This window comes from Echiichthys vipera, assembly GCF_963691815.1.
Source record: "Echiichthys vipera genome assembly, chromosome: 19".
NCBI lineage: Eukaryota > Metazoa > Chordata > Actinopteri > Perciformes > Trachinidae > Echiichthys > Echiichthys vipera.
The window spans coordinates 5,524,550-5,546,489 of record NC_139844.1 but is presented as its reverse complement, the minus strand read 5'-3'; the positions used below and the strand labels follow the sequence as shown (position 1 = coordinate 5,546,489).

General features: G+C 41.2%; 1 protein-coding gene across 3 annotated transcripts in view; it reads left to right on the top strand.

Moving 5' to 3' along the window:
• adgrg6 (adhesion G protein-coupled receptor G6) overlaps positions 1-21,940 on the top strand; it is a 100,639-nt gene that overhangs the window by 63,758 nt on the left and 14,941 nt on the right. For all 3 annotated transcript variants that reach the window (XM_083933771.1, XM_083933769.1, XM_083933770.1), the window contains 20 exons: positions 4,141-4,229; positions 5,616-5,668; positions 6,923-6,961; positions 7,112-7,260; positions 7,466-7,577; positions 8,611-8,699; positions 8,978-9,042; positions 9,335-9,471; positions 10,074-10,239; positions 11,963-12,106; positions 12,209-12,325; positions 12,863-12,908; positions 12,999-13,105; positions 13,977-14,104; positions 16,638-16,906; positions 17,545-17,647; positions 17,730-17,880; positions 18,030-18,162; positions 18,302-18,403; positions 20,018-20,173. In XM_083933771.1, coding sequence (XP_083789897.1) covers positions 4,141-4,229; positions 5,616-5,668; positions 6,923-6,961; positions 7,112-7,260; positions 7,466-7,577; positions 8,611-8,699; positions 8,978-9,042; positions 9,335-9,471; positions 10,074-10,239; positions 11,963-12,106; positions 12,209-12,325; positions 12,863-12,908; positions 12,999-13,105; positions 13,977-14,104; positions 16,638-16,906; positions 17,545-17,647; positions 17,730-17,880; positions 18,030-18,162; positions 18,302-18,403; positions 20,018-20,173 — 2,355 coding nt within the window. The remainder of the gene's footprint in view (positions 1-4,140; positions 4,230-5,615; positions 5,669-6,922; positions 6,962-7,111; positions 7,261-7,465; positions 7,578-8,610; positions 8,700-8,977; positions 9,043-9,334; positions 9,472-10,073; positions 10,240-11,962; positions 12,107-12,208; positions 12,326-12,862; positions 12,909-12,998; positions 13,106-13,976; positions 14,105-16,637; positions 16,907-17,544; positions 17,648-17,729; positions 17,881-18,029; positions 18,163-18,301; positions 18,404-20,017; positions 20,174-21,940) is intronic.

Below are 21,940 nucleotides of genomic sequence, written 5' to 3'. Positions count from 1 at the left end.
GATGGACACAAATACTGATCTGCAACACACGCATAGCTCAGCACAAGTGCAGATGCACACTCAGGCACATACAAGCAATCTTTTGGATGCAAGTGACAAACCTTTTGTGGCACATGTTGACAATAGGGGACTGCAGCTGCAATCACCCCACTTCATTTCATTTGTCTTTACTCCCCCTATCCTTTCACCCTCCATTTTGCCTCCACTTTCTCTTGCAGCAACCCTCACACCTCCTTTTCCCTCTCTTCAACTATCTCCAACTTATCCTGTGATCCCTGCCTACATAACCGTCTCCTACCTTCCCCCCTCATCTTTCTTCACCTCTTCTCTCTCCTCTCCTCTGCTTCCTGGCCTGATGGCGTTGCCAGATGTGTCTGCCAGCATGGCAGAGGCAGAAATTGGCTTATTGTTGCCCAGTTGGCCAATTGCTGGATTCCACCAGCCCACAATAACCCAGTTCCCCCTGGACAACCATGTACAATCCTTCCAAATATCCTCCACATACTCTGTGTCTCCAGAGTCAATCCAGCAGTTCACACTCAGCCAATCACTTCCTCTTTACAGAGCTTCCACACTCCCTGATGACAAATTTAAATCAAGCCACTCAGAAGCTCTTGTTTCTGCTGAAGAGTATGACGAAGACAAGTTTTTAGCAGATGCTTCCAGGTTTGTCGATGACCCAGTATTGTCGCCTGAGGCCTCAAATAATTTCACTGCAGCTGGAAAACTGTCACATCCTTCTCCTTTATTTGACCCTGCGGATGTTGTTCCAAAAATACATATTGCGGATGAACATGCCCCTGCTGCAGGAACGGCTTCTTTGGCAGTGAGCACCAATGACAAGGTAAATGCGCATTCACTTTTAAATGCTCCAACAGGCCAGCCACAGAATGAAAGTCTGAATGCAGAAGCCGTCCTGAACACTCAATCGTTTCCTACTGAAATGCAATCTACCTCTCCCTGCCCCACGACTGCAGTATCAACACAACCCACTGGTGCTCCAGTTATTCTGAACCCCCTGCACACTTCTGGCCTCAATTTTCCCCTTTCCACGCCAGCCTCCAGATCCCCGACTGTCTCCTCTATTGATGCCCCAGGTCCAGGTTTCATTTCTGGGAGGGAAAACCAAACTGCAAACACATCAGACTTAAAATACCTCTCTGTGTCAAATGCTACTACTGTTATCACACTCAACGACTCAGCTTCACCAGTTAAAGTGACAAACACCACAAAGGATAAAAATGCTACAACTATGATAGAAAACGCAAGTGTGGCAACCCTTCAGGGGAACATGACAGGCAGCAAACAAAAGCCAGATCTCAGTGTGAATGCATCAGATAAAAACAGTTTGAGCTCAAGTCCAAGTGTGTCGAATCACAGTGGGAATCAGAACTCAGGTGTATTCATGAATGGTGCCGTGAATCCAGATGACGCCCACCTTCTACCTACGCTACCCATGGTTGTCAGTGCCAACCATTTCACAACCACAAAGAACTCCTCTCCAGCAGCTCTATTTAAAGCAGTCAGTGTGTCAGCCGGCAGTGGCGACCTCAAAAAGTACACGGTGCGCCCGACACCTGGATCCCCAACAGTGGATTCAGCAGCCAAGTCCGCGTTGCCATGCCAATGTAAACAACGCTTTCATTTTACATGTCTGTGTGGACTGTCATCGGGGAACAGTATGTCATGCAGTAACAAAAAACTGTAGATGTAGAGAATAAAAAAACAATCATCTGGAATAACAGTAGCATGCACTGTAAAAAGTTACCTCATCGTAACTTGTATGAAGTCTTAAAGTCTATTTAAAACAGGTGTTGCTTAAGAAAATGCATGCAGATTGCAATATTAACTATATGGCCAAAAGTATATAGACAGATATTTGAGACAACAGTGGTCTTCCAACGTTATGTAAACAGTTTGTGTTTGTGTCTTTCCCCCGTTGCACAAAGCCAGCCCCATAAACAAATGATTTTCCCAGTTTGGTGTGAAATAACTTGACTGTTATGCACAAAGTACCTACCTCAACCCCAACCAACACCTTTGTTTCAGGGCTAAATAACGTGGTACTGGATCGGTGCATACGGTACGGATACCAAACTCCTGCAGCAGCTTTAAAACCTGAAGGAAAACCTGAAAACAAAAGAACTAACATGGTTTTCAAACCACACATCTTTTGGCCATCTAATTAATTAATGCTGCTTTCAAAGCAAAAACTACTGACGCTGGTATGGTTATTAGTGATCCATTATTCCACTTTCCATTAAAAACATAGATTTTAAGACTGAATACATGATTAAATTAGTTCCGAAGGTGGTGGTTTTGCAGCGTGGTGTGTTTTTAATCAGTAATCTTTTTTTTGTAGTGATAGATATGAATGGGCATGATTCCTCAGGTACTGGAGGCGGGTGATTGGTCCGTCGTGATTCTTGGCACTTTTTAGAACATTAAAATTGAGTCTAGTTGTCCAATCAGATTGTAGCATTTAGCCTGGTACTTGTAATTAAAATAATGGATTGTCTGTCCTGTCTTTTCTCTCATAAATCTCTAGTTATTTCTCTTAAAGACTTCACTCTTTTACTCCTGATCTTATCTTTCATCCCTGTTCTTCTGAGTGTCTCCATCCATCCAGCGTCTTGGTAGAGATGTCCTGCTCTCTGACAGTAAATAACACACATTTGACAGAGATTTACTATGAGATACAAATGTCTGCAATGACCAGCTGCTTCCTAAAATCCTCAGGAAGAACATACAGTAAAGGTCTGCAGCTGGCAGGGTCTCCTACCAGAGCTGATGGAGTAGAAGAAGCCTTTTGACCATTCAGTAGCATTTACTAACAATTATAGATACCAGAGTGACATCTATTGGCCAATGTGAAGCATAGCAGGAGAGCAAAGAGCCCAAAACTACCTCATTACAGAAGAAATAATGAGTGGACACAAAGTTGCACTCCCTCTTGCTGAGATTTTTATTATGAAAAAGGAAAAAAAAAATCTCCAATTTATCTTTTTAAATTAAATTAAATTATCTTTTTTTGAATTATGACAAATCCCAGGTCATGACACAAAAATATTTTTGGAATGAAAATTGTCAAGTTTTATTCTGAAAGTAAGAATTTGAAATGAAACTGTTGAAAGCAAATTAACAATAAACCCACTTCATTTCTTTGCACAGTTTATCAATAAATATGAAATAATAATTAAATTGAAACACTATTAGACCTGAGCTCCATACAAACTATATTTAAGTTAAGTTACTTTTTCTGCAGCTTTTAATTCAGCATATATGGAAAGAAAATGTCTCCAATTATGTGTTTATATTTACATAATCTTAAGGGGATTGTTTAGTTGTTAGTCATTTAGATTTTAGCCGTTTAGATCAGAATAAAAGCACTGCAACTAAAGAATGCCTGACTTTCTGTATTTTCTTTTCCAGGAAAGAAATTAAAGAATTAAGCTTTACTTATGAAGTGAATATTTTTTTATTTAATATTAAAAGTCACAGACCTAATAATAATAATAATAATAATAATAATAATAATAATAATAATAATAATAATAATAATAATAATAATAACAATAATAATCATAATGATAATCTATTATTGCTTGATGCAATTCAGAATAGAATCATCCATGTTCTTTTTAATTTTACTATGAAGAATAATAACTATTATTTGGTTGCTTAATAAATAATACTGTCTTTTTCAGCAAATGCAAAAGCTGTCTTTTTTTAAAGTTTACTACTAATAAAAAATATAATAAAACTAATAATAAAATGTTTAGAGAGTTTTCATCAAAGTGTTTTTCAGATGCAGCTCTGTAGTGTTTGAGAATGAACTGTCTTCAGCCACACAGATGTGTTGAAAGGGTAAAATCCTGCCGAAACCGTTCAGATGCTGAATGACAGAAACATGTTCTCAGTTTAAAATGATCCCATTACAAAGAAAAGAAACCGTAATGACAGCTCATCTTTGTCATATTCACTGTAAAACTGGACTTTTTGACTCAGTTCGCTCCAATCATCTCCTGCCATGTCTCACAGAAACCTCCATTATATGTGTGAAGTGTGAAGTTGTCCTTGCCACATTGAGACTAAAGTATTATTTTCCATCTCCTTCCCTCCTCTCGTATTCTTCTGCAGAGGGGTTGTTCTACCGGGTTTCTTTCGTGGTGGACGACGGGGCCGCAGCGTTGAACCAGGCGGACGTGGAGAGAGCTGTGGCTCTCTGGGTAAGAAGAAGTTGACTTTATGGAACTAGTTTGAAAGTGTTTCTGTAGTGCTGAAAATGTGCTCAGGTTGTGAGCCCCTGAATGAACCCACTAGGGGGCCCCAAAGTGAACAGTGAGACACCTTGTCATCGACAGATCTGTTCAAACAAGAGGGAACAAAGCACTGGGTTGGTTTAAGTAATACGTTTGGACCAGAATAGTACTTTGAAAGGACGTTAAATCACAATTTAAAGAGCAGATTGAATGAAAACCTTTTAATTGCACTTCTAAAACCCGGAAAACTCACCTGCACACACAAAAGTGGATGAAAAGCCTCAAAAATACAAATGTAGTTGTGATTTACAATTGTTTTTAAACCTGGATGGAAAGACATTCATTGCATCTTTTTTTACTTCTTTGAGGCCAAAAAGCTGATTACTATATAATTATTGATCTTTTTTTAAAACAAATAGCATTTTTTAAATGGTATTTGTAGTTTTATGTAAGATGGAAACACATAAACCATGTCATGTTATGCTGTAATATATTATTATACCAACAGATGTTATCATGCATTATTATTATACCAGTATTATTTCCATGTATTTATGTTTGTATTTATCATTATGAAATTAAATGGTGAAAGATCATTTTTAACCATATATATAATGGAATATAATTAAATACAATATATGAATTTAACAAAAGTGAAAATGTGTATTTTTTTATTTTAGAAAAAAATACTTATAATATTATCACCTATTTTATAAAATGCAGCTCAAAGTGCTTTGCAGAAGAAACAAATCAATAACACGTGTATTAAAAACAGTGTCAAAAGTCATAAAAAGACAAAATAGGAATAATACTATTAAATAAACTACTTTAAGATACAAAAGCCATAAAACAAGAATTCATTTTTAAAAAAGAAAAATGTACGTTTATTTTCTTAGAATCACAACTTTTCCCATAAAATGACAAACACAATGTTTGGTTGAGCATGTTCTTTAGACTGCAAAAAATCACAATAAATTCACATGTATGAAATTATTTTAATGGCATTAGCTTCACACTTTAGACATTTATTTGACTATTATTAGTGTGCTCTTGTCATATAAGTTGAGTAAGACCTATTACACTGTTACCTGTTTAAAAATATGAACTATCTATACAGTGCAATGATTTCATCTTACTACAATTACTGTATACACACTAAGAAATTTCTTTATAGATGTTAAATATTAATACAGTTAATATATTTAGCCTGTCTCTTATTGTTGGGACATAATTTAATATCCAGTAACGTCTAATAATCTAATCTGTGCTAACAGTGAAGCTTTAAAGTGAACTGTAAACAATATCAGAATCATCCTGTTTTAATGACTGTGGGTTTTGTTTGTTTTTTTACAGCTAAATCAAACGTTTCAGAACTGGACCCATGCAGTCTACGTTCACTCCATCAGGTGACAAAGATTTATCTGAAACATAAAAAAAACCATTAAAGTTCCGTAACATTACGTTCACGTGTTTCATGGAAATAAAAAAACACTGATGCATATGAAACGTTAAAGTCATATTTATATTAATTGTCAATAATTATAATACAACAATGTTTCTGACATGGGCCAGTCAGCATAATGAGTACTTCTTGTAGATATTAATCTTGATACCTTTGTACTTTTACTCAAGTAACATTATGAATGCAGGACTTTTACTCATAGCAGAGTATTTCTACTTTTACTGTGTCCGCTTCCTCTTACAGTATGATATCGAGACACTAGTGTCAAATAATATAAAATATAAATCAGGCTCTTAAGCAGGGGTCACTTTTTGATATGAAGTTTCTTGTAAATCAATGTCATATTAACGTCTACAGAGCCAGCTCCTGCAGCGTGTTTTTCAGAGTTGGGCGGGTCTTGGTGAATGTTAAAAGGAAAAAATAGTGATTTCCAAACAAAGCTTCATAAAGCTATGTGAAGTATTTTCTCTATTTTCTCAGCCCACTAGATGGCACTCACTGTTCAACAAAGGGTTGAAAACACAACGAATCACCAGTCCTTGAGCCAATTTTGGTTTTCCTTTAAACCAAGAGCTCCATCTAGTGGCTTCAGAAAATAAGGAAAATGCTTCATGAAGCTTCACGAAGGAAAAAGTCAAACTACCATAAATAACAGGCATTGCACCAACAGATGGCTGTGAAAGAGGTCATTTTGTTTGTGGATGAGAAAGAGCTGCTTAATTTCCCCAAACATTTCTTGCACACTTTTTGCTATATTGTGTCATTGGTTTAGCGTGCCCAAGGTTGCTGACCCCTGCTCTATGCCGGTTTACCGTTTCTTCTTAACCCAGTTGTTAGAATAAAACGTTGGCATTGTACGCAGATATGTTGAATCTCAACAGTATTCGGTGCAGTCTGATGTCAAACAGCAATATTAGACTCAGATTTTTGCTCAGTTCTTGAGCGTTTGCACGATCAAATACCATATATATTTTAATTTATTTTATTTAACCTCTATTTGTACAGGTAATTTTATTGAAACACGGGGTCTCATTCTCAAGAGAGACCATAATAATAAATCTCCTGTAGGCATCCAGCAATTGAGTGAAACTAAGAAAGTAAACTAAAGGAGAACAGTAAATACAGTCTATCTCATTCCAACTCTCTCTGGTATAAAAAAAAAGTTGAAATAAATCCTCTTTAACATGTTTCTCTCCAGTTTGCAGCCTGTTATACAGAGCAGAGGAAACCCAACCAGGTAAAACATTTACACTCAACCCAGTTTGTTATCTTGGACTTTTATCGCCCTCCAAGGCAGAGTCTCATATTTCTATGTTTTATGAGTTCCTTCCTTCTGTTATAGTCTGCACTCTCAGCAGATCACTCTCACTTTGTTTGGTGTTTCCAGTTATTCGTGCCAGGCTCTGCTGGTTTATTATTACATCACTAATGAGAGTCTAGGTGAAGCTGCTGTGTCTGTCAGGATGTCTAGCAGTGAGGGACTGATGGGGGCCGGCCTGCAGGTCCAGACCTCTTCCACTCAGGTCACATTAATCGGTGGGAAACTGCAGTGTTTGATTCATTTTTTTAATCTCTCCTTTCTTGTATGATTTATTCACTTTACAGTTTATTTGTTATTCATGAGTTTCATTGATTTAGTCTTATTTGTCTTTTGTGTCTTATCTCACGCTGTATGTCATCTCGTTTGTCTCCTTTAAAAAAAACGAGAAATAACTCCTGTTTTCTTCTTCTTTTCTAATAGAAAACTGTCCAGAGGACAATCCGCTCCATTATCGCTGGACCGAGAGCCGACCCACCGTCACTCAGTACCTACCCTGCTTCCCCAACAAGGACCAGAGCACCTCCAGGACCTGGTAACACACACGCAGCTGTCTGGTCAAGTTTTTCCAAGTCTTTTAAACCTTGATATATTTCTAATGTAACTTTGTAATCATCTAAATGAGGCTGTTGAAATTCAGGTCCGTGTTTTCATCAAGTATTCTGGCTTTGTGGTTTTTAACATTGCTGATTTAAGCCGAATACTGACTTCAGTGCTTCCTTTATGGCTCCAAAAACAACTACACATCAGTTTTGTCTTTGGTAGTTGAAGAAAGTTTTGTCACATCCGATCGATTATTTATTCAATGCACTCACCTATACTTTATATATGGTGATTTGGTTATGTAAATGTGTGCATCGTCTGCATAATAGTGATACCTTGTTTTGTCGTTTTTCACAAACTGAGGCAGGGGAAGCATGTACATGTTAAAACAGAAGAGGCCCCAGAATGGAGCCTTGGAAGGCCCCGCATGTCATATTTCTGAGTTCACATGCATCCTGGAAAAACTGTAAAACCAATTTTCCAGTCATGGAGAAAACGATAAAAAATTATTCCAACAGTCTCTGTTTTTAACATCTGAAGGTCTGCGTTCTGTTCAGGAGCATATTAACACTCAAATAATTACTTTATTCACGAAATGTAACCATCGCAGTCTAATTCTGCTCGCCCTTTCTGCCATTAAATAGAACAACATATTTTATATGATATCCTACAAACCTGATGACGAGAATACATTGCACAGCAACAGACTGAGCGTCTTTTAAATCAGACATTCTGCGACCCGTCTGTCATGTCAATTAGATCATCACTCAAAAAGTCTTGGAAAATGATCTCTAGAAAAGACTGGGATCCCTGTATTTGTCCGCTCAGATGTTTAGCATTCAATTCAATTTTGGATCTGGCATTACAGCAGAACAGAAAAGAACCCTTTCTTAAGGTCTTTTAAAGATTTGTGCAGGTGTTTTTGTCAGTTTAATCTTAACCAAAGCCATGACAACAAAGAGCTTGTGGATTTTACAGTTTTCTTCATCTCTCTCTGTCTCTCTCTCTGTCTCTCTCTTTCTCAGTTTGATTGATCCACAGAACTTCTCCTCCTACTGGTCAGCTGCAGACGTTAGTAACTGCACGGACATCGAAACCATTGAGGTGTCGGCAGGTACGCTCAGCCACTAGGTGGATTTGAAGGTAGAATGTGTAAGAGGGTAGAATCACTTTTGGAGCAGAAAACAAGCAAATGAAAATACTGACTGATGAGTCGACCTGTTTACTCATTGATTTTCTCATCCAAGAAGTCAAGTCATAAATCAAAACATATTCCCAAAGTCATATAGAAAAAAAAGTATTTGGCCTCTGACAGGAGGATACTGAGAAACATGACTTGGTTTGAGGATAAATATGTTTTTGTGTTGAATCATTTGTTCTGTTTTTGTGCAGAAAATGCAGCTGAGGTGGCAGTGCAGCTTGCCGACATCACGAACAATGAGCTGTCCAATGAAGAGGTGGGACAATAATACTTCTATGATGAATAGTAATGCATCATAAGCGTCCAACTTCTTTCTTTTTCAATGGATTATTTATTCCCTCAGTCTTCAATGATTGTCCAAAAATCTCCATAAAAGGTCAATAGACAGTTAACCAGCGTGGTGTTTATGTGTGAAGCGGTCTAACGCTGAGTGAAGGTTCCTACCTTTACGTTACGACGTCGTGGACTGTTTTCTTACAGACATTAAACCTTAAAATGTCCCCTACCATTATAAAAACAAAAATAACTTTTAACACTTGTCTTTGCAGGTGTCCAAAGTGGTGACGAAGGTGAAGCAGTTGGTAAATGTGGCGAAGATCAATAGTACGTTGGCGTTAACCGTCGTCACCATCATCTCCAACGTCATGACCAGCTCAGAGATGGCGCTCGCTGCCTCCTCTGAGAAGTAAGACGAGTTCTATACTGTTTTCTACTGTTTCTACTGTTCTGATCTTATTTCATTTTCTACTTTAAAGCTTTTGCAGACCTACAGCTCATCGGTCAACAGTCAACAGTGGTCTAAAGCACATCAAAATGTTGCAAATCTCACCAGAAAAACAAAGCTGCTCCAGGCCGACCCACGACTCATTGTCTCTGCTTCTTGGTTTTCTCATTTGCATCAATAAACCTGTGAAGACATGTGAAAGTGTCCTGTCCTGCTCAGCGCCTGTCTTTTTTCTGTTTTATGACGTGTGGACACGTTGGAGTGTGAACCTCAGCTGTGAGTCAGTTGTTTCAAATGCTAGTTGATCGCGTTTGCACTGTAGAAATATAACAGATGGACGAAGCCACCGTGACAACATCGGATGGTTTGTGGACTATCGTTTTGAAGCCAGGAGTTAAACATTTTCGGCTTCATCTTGTTTTTTTTAAATGTATGGACAAGAGGGCAGAGCTGGGGATAAGCTTAAAGTTTAGATGGTCCTGGCCACATCACTGTCACGCCAACGATCGCGCTAAAGCTCATCCTCTCCTGTGAAATTGTTTGATGAAAGTCTCTCTCCTCAGAGCTCTGAAGACAGTCGATGAGTTGGTCCAGAAGATCGAGTTTGAGGGTCCGTCCATCAATATCACCTCCAGACACCTGTCTCTAGGGATATCTGCCCTCAACGCCACCGAGTTCAACGGGACGTCGTTCAGCGCCTACATACCTCCAAATGGCACCAACCCACAGGTAACACCATAGACCCATAGGTAACACTACAGAGCCACAGGTGACACCACAGACCCACAGGTAACACTACAGACCCACAGGTAACACCATAGACCCACAAGTAACACTACAGACCCACAGGTAACACCACAGACCTACAGACCCACAGACCCACAGATGCACAGGTAACACTACAGACCCACAGATGCACAGGTAAAACCCCAGAACCACAACTAACACCACAGACCCACAGGTAACACTACAGACCCACTGGTAACACCACAGACCCACAGGTAAAACCACAGACACACAGGTAGAACTACAGACCCACAGGTAACGCCACAGACCCTCAGGCCCCCGGGAAACACTACAGACCCACAGGAAACACCACAGACCCACAGAAAACACCACAGACCCACAGGTAAAACCCCAGAACCACAGGTAACACCACAGGCCCACAGGTAACACTACAGACCCACAGGTAACGCCAGAGAACTACAGACCGACAGATGCACAGGTAAAACTACAGACCCACAGGTAACACTACAGACCCACAGGTAACACCAGAGACCTACAGACCCACAGACGCACAGATGCACAGGTAACACCAAAGAACCACAGGTAACACCACAGACCCACAGGTAACACCACAGATACACAGACCGACAGATACACAAGTTACACTACAGACCCACAGCTAACATCATGGACCCAAAGGTAAAACCCCAAAACCACAGCTAACACCACAGGGCCCACAGGTAACACCACAGACCCACAGTTAAAACCACAGACCCACAGGTAGAACTACAGACCCACAGGTAACGCCACAGACCCACAGGCCCAGAGGAAACACTACAGACCCAAAGGAAAAACCACAGACCCACAGAAAACACCACAGACCCACAGGTAACACCACAGACCAACAGGTAAAACCCCAGAACCACAGTTAACACCACAGGCCCACAGACCCACAGGTAACACTACAGACCCACAGGTAACGCCAGAGACCTACAGACCCACAGATGCACAGGTAAAACTACAGACCCACAGGTAACACCAGAGACCTACAGACCCACAGACACACAGATGCACAGGTAACACCAACGAACCACAGGTAACACCCCAGACCCACAGGTAACACCACAGATACACAGACCCACAGATACATAAGTAACACTACACACCCACAGCTAACACCACAGACCCAAAGGTCAAACCCCAAAACCACAGCTAACACCACAGACCCACAGGTAACACCACAGACCCACAGTTAAAACCACAGACCCACAGAAAACACCACAGACCCGCAGATAACACCACAGACCCACAGGTAACACTACAGACCCACAGGTAACACTACAGACCCACAGGTACCACCACAGACCCACAGGTAACACTACAGACCCACAGGTAACACTACAGACCCACAGGTACCACCACAGACCCACAGGTAACACTACAGACCCACAGGAAACATCACAGACCCACAGGAAACACTACAGGCCCACAGGAAACACTACGGACTCACAGGTCACACCACAGACCCACAGGTAACACCACAGACCCACAGGAAACACCACAGATCCACAGACCCATAGGAAACACTACAGACCCACAGGAAACAACACAGACCCACAGGAAACACCACAGACTTAACTTAATCTGATGCCCCCCTTCTCTCTATCCCTCTCTTTCTCTGTCTCTCTCTTCCCCTCCCTCTCTCTCTCTCTCCCCCCTCTGGCAGATTGATTTTGAAGAGAGGATGAACCCTTTAGCTCAGGTGACTCTTCCGTCCTCTCTTCTGTCCGGTGTGTCTCTGAGTGAAGTGGACAGATCATCTCTGTCCAGGATCCACTTCATGTTCTTCAGCAGCACAAACCTCTTCCAGGTCCGAGCACACAGAGAGCTTTTGTTTTGTTGAGTTCACAAATGGACAAACACAAGTTAATGAAGTGAAATGCTAACAGCAACACTAATGAACTGTTTTCAGAAAGAGCAGGACGGACGCTCTCTGAACAGCTACGTGGTGGCGAGCAGCGTAGGGAACTTCTCTATCATTGACCTGACGGATCCGGTGGAGATCGAAATTGCTCACCTGTCTGAACAGGTACAGACAGATCAATCAGTGTGTGTGTGTGTGTGTGTGTGTGTGTGTGTGTGTGTGTGTGTGTGTGTGTGTGTGTGTGTGTGTGTGTGTGTGTGTGTTTGTGTGTGTGTGTGTGTGTGTGTGTGTGTGTGTGTGTGTGTGTGTGTCTGTCTGTCTGTCTGTCTGTCTGTCTGTCTGTCTGTCTGTCTGTCTGTCTGTCTGTCCGTCCGTCCGTCCGTCCGTGTCTGGGATTGTTTACCGGCCTGTCCTCCGATATCTTTTGTTGTCTAACCTTAACCGTCGCCTTTTCTTGTCTGAACTTAACCGTCACCTTTTCTTGTCTAAACTTAACCGTCACCTTTTGTTGTCTAAACTTAACTGTCACCTTTTGTGATCCAAACTTAACCGTAATTTTTTGTTGTCTAAACTTAATCGTCACCTTTATTGCTAAAACTTAACCATCACTTTTTGTTGCTAAAACTTAACCGTCACCTTTTGTTGTTAAAACTTAACTGTCACCTTTTTTTAATCTTTTGAATGTTTCTTGTCTCCTGACAGTCCAACCTGAATCCAGTCTGTATGTTCTGGGACTTTAGCATGAACAGTAAGTCTTTCTGCATCACAGTTTAAAATCATTCATTTTCGCCATTGAATTGGAGGTGAATGTACTGTAACACCCCTGTGCTGCCACTAGGTGGTGCCGGAGGCTGGAATGGAGAAGGCTGCAGAGTGTCTGAAGAATCCAGCAACAACAAAACCATCTGTCTGTGTGACCACCTCACACACTTTGGCATCCTTATGGTAAGACAAAAAACAACAGTTTTACTGCTGATGGCGAGAACAGTGTGTTCTTTGGAAAGGCTGCTTTGGTCAGACTTCACTTCGATCAGGTTGGATGAGTGACCAGTTCTGGATGTCAGGATGCTCATCAAGGTTGTTTTTTTTTATTGTTTTTTTTTTTATTTGTTCCTTTAATGAAAATGCCTATTCATTACATTGGACACACAACGATAAATTCAATTCACAATACATTTAAACATTTACATGAATGGAAAGGAGCAGATAAGAAGAATACAATTCTTATATTTGTCTTATGTTTGTCTGCCCCTTTTCAGCATAACACAAGCATGTGATGACCTCCCCTGATTTCCCCCACCCTCGCACAGTTATAAAAAAATTAAATACTAAACCTATGGAACAGTTTATACAATACGTACATCAAGCTAGTCGGACAACTATTTAGTTCATCCTCCTGGGAATTCCAGAGTTTTACACCTTTAACAGATAAGCACATTTTTTTTAATGTTGTTCGTGCACACTGATGTTTATTGTCAAACTTTCTCCTATGATTTGCATTCTCTAATGTAAAAAGAAAACAACTTTTGTATGTCTTCTGGTAGGTTTAGTTTAGGATCGAGTTACGTCACGGACCATTCTTTCGAACAATTGTTTCTTTTATGCAGGTTTCACAAAAAGCTCTGCAAATGTCCCTTTTGCAGTGTTTGTGTTCAAGCTTTAGTGATAAAATGACGTCTTCTGTCCAGAGAAGTATTCATGTGGAAAGAATCATTTAGTGCAATCTAACGGTTGATATCACTGAGACGGTGTCAAACAGCAGCTGGGCTCTCTGTTGTTGTTCTTTAACCTTTTTCTCTTCTCTCTGCGTCTGCAGGACATTTCTGGAGCTTCGCCCCACATCGACCGGAAAAACAACAAGATCCTAACCTTCATAACCTACATCGGCTGCGGCATTTCCGCTATCTTCTCTGCTGCCACGCTGCTCACCTACATTGCCTTCGAGTGAGTCACAATACCTGCAGTTATTGGATGATTTGTTCATCTAAACAACATGTTGATTAGAGCAGCTTTAAACAAGTGCCTGGAAATGTTAATGATGCTTTAGTTTCCATAACTGGATACTGATCAGTGAACTAAATTAAATGTGATGAAAGTCAATGTTCTGCAGAAATGTTTATTGAAAACGTTTCATTGTGTTGATGAAAACACAACATTCGGGTGGCGCTACATTAATCAGCTGCACATTTCTGTTCTGCTCTCATATTCCTTCTATATCAGATTTCAACTCCCAATACTGTCTAGTAATGTCTTCCTGCCTCTTTTTTAACCTGAGGTTGGCTGCAACATTCCTTCATTACATATCATCTGTGTTAGATTAATAATTATGTGAAAACATGCTAAATACATTTTCTATAAATTCTTCCTATATGTGCACAGTAAGCTATAATAAACTAGTAAACTATAATAAATAAACACTTCTAGTCAAAAATCTCCACACTTCTGATAACAAAATCTTGTCCCGCTGCGTACAGATCATAGACTGTATAAAAAATGGACGTAGCATCTCCGTCGAGGTCCGTTCTCTCAACTTGATCCAATCGTAATCACCTCTGGGAGTCGCCATCTTGTCAGACTTTGACTCTGCCTCATTTCCTTTTACCAAAAAAGAGCATTGATGTGACATTAGGAGGAGGGAGATACGTCCATCTGGCTGACATATACTGAATTAGCCACATTAGCTCCACCGCCCGGGAGCTAGGCTAACAGAACGTATTATTGGATAAACCAGAGTGGGAGTCAATGTTGAGATTTTTTTCTGGGACCGGGAGTCTTTTTTATTTTATTTCCTGTGTCTCTAGTGGAGATTGCACCAGCTCCGGGAGTGAAGTTCAGGCTGAATTTCTGATCTATGATTTAAACTGATATTCAACACATTTCCATGCTCATAGACTGTAAAACACCGACCCTCACGGCCCAAATCCTCCCGGTGCTCCACATTAGCATCTAGTTTATGTTCCATCGATAGTACGCTGACGTTGTATTGCAAGTCACGTTGCAAGTGCGCTATTTAATTAGCATAACAGAGCTAACACGTTGTGTTCCTAAACCCTCCGTTGGTACAGTTGATCAAAGAGCAAACCATCTTGTCATTTACACCACCACACGAATGACCGCAGTCCAGGTCGAGATGATGGAGTTAGCATGCTAATGATGCTAATCCTGACAACTAGCCTCCGAGGATAAGTGAGGTTCAGCGGCTAGCTGTCACTTAAGAGGCTGCGCACCTAATTATTCGTAAACTTTAACCTCGAATAAAATAAAAACTATCCTGGTAAAAAAAAAAGTCACCCCCCCTCAGTTTTTTCATGGAGATATGACCTAAACATACAGACTAGAATGTTTTTGTTTTAATTATGCTGTTAAAACGGCCTGTTTAACATGGGGGTCAATGAGAAACTGCTTTATTGTGCAAACTGCTCCTAGTGAACACTCGGAGAACTAGGGTTTTTGGCACTTCCTTATTGGATCAACCAGGAAGTCGCTGTGGTGGGGGCTTGGTACAGATCAAGATCCTGCATTCAGGACTGTAGTCAAGACCAATTTAATGGAGCCCAGGTCGTGTCCAAGTTTCCTTCAGCGCTCTTATTTCAAAATAAAACATGACCTTAGATTTATGACATCAACAGAGCCTCTGCTCTCTGAAACTTTCAGCTCTCAACTAGGCTGAACTTTGACCACCGAGAGCTGTGACGAATGCCCAAGAGGCCAAAAGAAAAAGGGCAGCCAGCCCAGACTGCTCTGTTTACATCTATAACCCAGACCAAGCTCGCCAGCATGGAGGAAAAGCTGACAGTATCTGAGTTCTCTGAACTGTACCACACAAGTGTATGGTCGTATCGAGACCTCGGACCCTCACCCCCTTCTTCCTCACTGCTCTTCTTCTTACTGGCAGGATTAGTGTTGGTGCAGGCTTCAGATGATGCATCTTTGTTGCTGCAACAACAAAATAGTCCTACTAGAAGTTAATGAGTGATGCTGGACAGAATTTTCTGTAAGATTTTTCAAAGCGTGATAAGCAAACACTGTTTGAATGATGATTATGTTTGAAAATTGAATACGAAACATCAAGAACGTGCTGTGCAACTCATCCTGAACCAGCAGCCGTGAACAACTTGACCAGTTCTCAATAGAGTCCAACAAGACAGAGACAAGTACAAGGCCACAGTTCTACAGCAGTGTCTCTTTAAAGAAATTAACCCTTCGCTGTATTGGATTAAATAGAATCTATAGATGCATGCTTGTCCATATTTGACTCCCAGAAATTGAAGTTCAAAACCTCCGAAAAATTGCAGCGATCTGGATCAAGTCTGAGAAACATAAGAAACCCTTTAGAAATCAAGAAATGACAATACGATAGTTCAGGTGGTCAGAGAGGGTCGCTGTAAAAATGAACTCAAACTACTACTAAATCAAGCTGTCAACAGAATCCGGTTTCAACCACCTCTCTTTCATTTGTTCCTTTTTCTTCCATCAGAAAACTCCGGCGGGACTACCCCTCCAAGATCCTGATGAACCTCAGTACGTCCTTGTTGTTCCTCAACATGGTCTTCCTTTTGGATGGCTGGCTGGCCAGTCGGAGAACCGATTGGCTGTGCCTGTCTGTGGCCGTCTTCCTGCACTACTTCCTGCTGACCTCCTTCACCTGGATGGGGTTGGAGTCCATCCACATGTACATCGCGCTGGTCAAAGTCTTCAACACCTACATCCGCCGATACATCCTCAAGTTCTGCATCTTGGGATGGGGTGAGGCGCTCAAAGAAGAGAAAGAGCCATACTCATCCTTGAAGTCTCTTTAATAATGTCCCAATTTAACAATTAATTTATTTCTACATTCAGGGTTCATGCAGGTGCTTGAAATTCTTGAAAAGGCTTGAATTTGTAATGTTGTGTTTTCAAGGTTTGAAAAGTGCTTGAATTTGGGATAAAGTGCTTAAAAATGCTTGCAATTGTATCTGGATTTCTTTCACAACAAATAGCTATAGAATAGAAGTTTAATTTATTATCCTTCTGGTGTTACGGGAGTTGTTTATAGCATAATACTGTCTCTTTAAACGTGATTTTTTTTAAAGTGAAAAAATCATTTTCCATATGCATGTATTTGTAGAAAAATATAATTTACACACAGCTGTAACGTGCTGGAAAACCTTGAAAATGGACCTTGAAAGTGCTTGAAAAGCGCTTGAATTTGACCTAGGAAAAGGTGTATAAATCCTGCACTTTCTACCCAAATGTTCAGGTGCAGCTTTAATTGTTGTTTTTCTCAACAACAGTGTCAACTCTGAAATACAACTGAGTTAATCCATAAACCTGTGACATCTGGCAGTGCAGATGACTGACAGTTGAAGGCAGACAGACGTGAGCTCTGATATGTTTATTTGCAGGTCTCCCTGCAGTGTTGGTCGGGATTGTTGTTGCCGTGGATAAAAACTCTTACGGCCTGCAGGAGTATGGCAAAGGAGAGTCAGGAGAGGGGTCCTCAGAGTTGTAAGTACTAAAAGATGCATAATCACACAGCCTGTCACATGTTAGTGTGACAGTTATATGCATCTGTGTGGTCTCTCCTCAGCTGCTGGATCCAGAACTCGGTGGTCTTCTACACCACCTGCGTCGCTTACTTCTGTGTGGTGTTTCTGCTTAACGTGGCTATGTTCATCGTGGTGATGCTGCAGATCTGCGGTCGCAACGGCAAACGCAGCAACCGTACACTGCGAGAGGAAGTGAATACAGCAGAACTGCTGGGCGTCACTTTGAACACCCAGATTTATTACATACACCTGCTCATGCTGCATTCATGTGCTCATGACAAATCATCTAGCACCAAAAACGCATGAATATAAAATAAATGGACTCCTTTGTTGTGATCCAGGTCCTACGAAACCTGCGGAGCGTCATCAGCCTCACCTTCCTGCTGGGTATGACGTGGGGCTTTGCTCTATTCGCCTGGGGGCCCGTCAATCTGGCCTTCATGTACCTGTTCTCCATCTTCAACTCACTGCAAGGTGACCACACAGCTCAGATTAAGGTTCAGTAAATTGTCTCCACACTGTGTTGTCCAGAGGGACGTGTCCAGTTAAAGAAACACCTGTTGAATCCAAATTCAATATGTTAACAAAACTCAGCTGTTCTTTCTTTCTGCAGGTTTGTTCATATTTATCTTCCACTGCGCCCTGAAAGAAAATGTGCAGAAGCAGTGGAGGAGATATGTCTGCTGCGGACGATTCAGACTTTCTGACAACTCAGGTACCCGGCAGTCTGTCTGTTATTCTGTCCGTCTTTCTCTGTGTCTGTCTTTCTATTAAACTGTCTGTCCATCTGTCTGTCTGTTAATCTGTCTGTCTATTTCTGTCTGTCTGTCTGTGCGTCTCTGTCTGTCTGTCTGTTTTTGTGTCTGTCTGTCGGTCTGTCTCTGTCTGTCTGTGCGTCTCTGTCTGTCTGTCTTTGTTTCTGTCTGTCGGTCTGTCGCTGTCTGCCTGTCTTTCTATCTGTCGATCTATGTCTGTCTGTCTGTCCGTCCATCTCTGTCTGTCTGTCTGTCTTGCAGAGAACAGTTAATCTGTTGTCTCCTCAGGAGTCCTGTCAGATCTGTCTGCAGGACTTGTGCCAGGTTCCCACCGCAGCAGAAAAAGACAACAGCACTTTATTAAAATCTAAAACCTTTAGTCCTCTTGACTTTGCATCTAATAACAGAAGATAAACACGGAGCGGGACTTTCTCCAGGTACACTTGAGTGCTGTATATGTCCTGAAGCGTCATGCATTCCACCTTTTCATACCAACAATTCCAGGTTCAGTTCATCTCAGTGAAAGCCTGAGAAATGTTTTCAGACATAAATTCCTCACTGAGAGGATCATAAAAGAAGAGTTTGTCTTCACACATGAAGGGCGGGTCTGCTAGTTCGTATGATTTTTTAAAACCATACTGGAGATTCACTGTTCCAATCATCCCAGGGTCTTTTTCGGCACTAACATACATCAAATCAGCCATCGAGACAGGTTTTTCATGTATAAACTATTAACAGAGATATCCCGGAGAGTCGCTTACAGTCGCAGCTGCACATGGCTAACAGTTTTTAGCTCGAGGCAGAATGGTGATGGCATTAAAACAGCTTCTTTAACCATCAATACTGCTCAACATGACACCAAACCGTAGCAGTAGCATGATAAGAGTCCCTACACATTAAACAAAGCACCAACAACGTAGTTAGTGAACCCAGAGTTTATTAAAAGAGTGTTTTAAATACTTGCATACTGTCCCTTGTACCAGGTCCTCTCATAGTAAAGTTCATTCAAGTGGATTACCAAAGTCAATCCAAAAGGAAGGAGCCTATTGGTGCTTTGTTTTCTGTGTAGGGACGCTTATTCATCTTAAGCACTCTGATCACTTTTTTAGATAATCTATTATGTCCTTTAGTTTCCTGTTTAGTTAGTTTTGTGATATCAGTAAGCTACGTAGCACGCACATGAAGACGGGAAGGTCTCCAGTAACTCCTCCCACCTCTGGGAGAATACAGGGACTGCACTATCTATATTTCAGCAGACATAAAGATTGATATACGTATATGATGCAATAAGCCTGTATCAATGGGCACGCCTTAAACAAACACTGCACTATTGTAACATTAAAGCAGTGAACCTCTGTTCGCTCGTCCTAGTGTGTGTCTGTAATTCACATATCTCAAGAACCGTCCCTCCGATCGACTTCACACTCGGCAGGTGTGTTGCTGGCGAGCCAGGGGAGTGCAGTGTATGACCAGCCATTTATCTCAAGAGATGCCCATCCAGTCAAGGCTGAAAGTCGTGGTTTCACTGCACTGGCCCCCTTAATAAAGCAGCTGTGTTTGCTTCCTCTCTGCAGACTGGAGTAAGACGGCAACCAACAACACCAAGAAGGTGAGCTCAGACAACCTGGGCAAGTCTCTGTCCTCCAGCTCCTTCGGCTCCAGCACCGCCAACTGGACCTCCAAAGCTAAAGCTACACTCAACCCATTCAGCAAAAGACACAGTAACACAGGTGAGACACACAGGGACACAGGTGAGAAAAACAGGGACACAGGTGAGACACACAGGTGAAACACACAGGGACACAGGTGAGACACACATGGACACAGGTGAGACACACAGGGACACTGGTGAGACACACATGGACACAGGTAAGACACAAAGGTGAGACACACAGGGACACAGGTGAGACACACAGGGACAGGGAGGATGAATGATATCACAGAAGAGAGGAGATGAGTGTTTCAGACAAATGTGAGTTGTCTGTCTGGATTACATTTATGTGAATTTAAATGTGCAATAATCACTTTTACATGCAGACTCTCCTGAAAAAAGTTGTTTCAAATTCACACTGATGAAGAACTTGCAGTGTTTCCAGGTATGTTTCAGGATGACAGTGGTTCAGTTTGATAGACAGTTTCCAGGTGTTTCCAGGTCTGTTTCAGGATGTCAGTGGTTCAGTTTGCTAAACTGTTTCCTGGTGTTTCCAGGTCTGTTTCAGGGTGTCAGTGGTTCAGTTTGATAGACTGTTTCCAGGTGTTTCCAGGTCTGTTTCAGGATGTCATTGGTTCAGTTTGATAAACTGTTTTCAGGTCTGTTTCAAGGTCTGTTTCAGGATGTCAGTGGTTCAGTTTGATAGACTGTTTCCAGGTGTTTCCAGGTCGTTTCCAGGTATGTTTCAGGATGTCAGTGGTTCAGTTTGCTAAACTGTTTCCAGGTGTTTCCAGGTCTTTTTCAGGATGTCAGTGGTTCAGTTTGATAAACTGTTTCCAGGTGTTTCCAGGTCTGTTTCAGGATGACAGTGGTTCAGTTTGATAGACAGTTTCCAGGTGTTTCCAGGTCTGTTTCATGATGTCAGTGGTTCAGTTTGATAAACTGTTTCCAGGTGTTTCCAGATCTGTTTCAGGATATCAGTTGTTCAGTTTGATAGACAGTTTCCAGGTGTTTCCAGGTCTGTTTTAGGATGTCAGGGGTTCAGTTTGATAAACTGTTTCCAGGTCTGTTTCAGGATGTCAGTGGTTCAGTTTGATAGACTGTTCCCAGGTGTTTCCAGGTCTGTTCCAGGATGTCAGTGGTTCAGTTTGATAGACTGTTCCCAGGTGTTTCCAGATCTGTGGCAGGATGTCAGCAGTCCAGTCTGATAGACTCTGCATTAAAGGAGTCTGCATATAAACATGATGATCTGTTATCTCAGGTGTGTCACTGTTACTATGGTAGATGCTAGTTAACACCCTCTAACAGCATCCAACAGCTTCAACAGACATTTATGGAGTGCAGCGACACTTTCTACTGAGATAAAATGACAATAAATAAAATATAAAGCAAAAAACTCATGTTCCTGCAGGAATGTGATCTGAAATGACAACAACAGACTATTTTACACACACTGCTATATGTAGCTAGCTACATGCTAGCATCCGGGAAAGCTGCATCTTGGTTCATGTTGTTCATTTCTCCTCATTTTCAGATTGTATCTATGCTGGAAAATGTTAAAATGCGAAGTGATGTGATCTAGAAGCCTTTATTATTGATTTTGGACAGTAAAAAGTGTTGCTATAACTTTACTCCAGCTATTCCACTTAGCTAAGATAGCTACATGCTAACGTCAGGGAAAGGTGCATCTTTTTTGATATTGTTAATTTTTTCACATTTTCAGATCAGAGTCCTGCTGGAAAATGTTTAATTGTGTAATTTTTGGTATTTAAGACTATTGGTAATTTCAGGCTGTAAAAAAATGACAAAGTTGGAGCTATACTGTCGTTGAAGTATTGACGTCTGC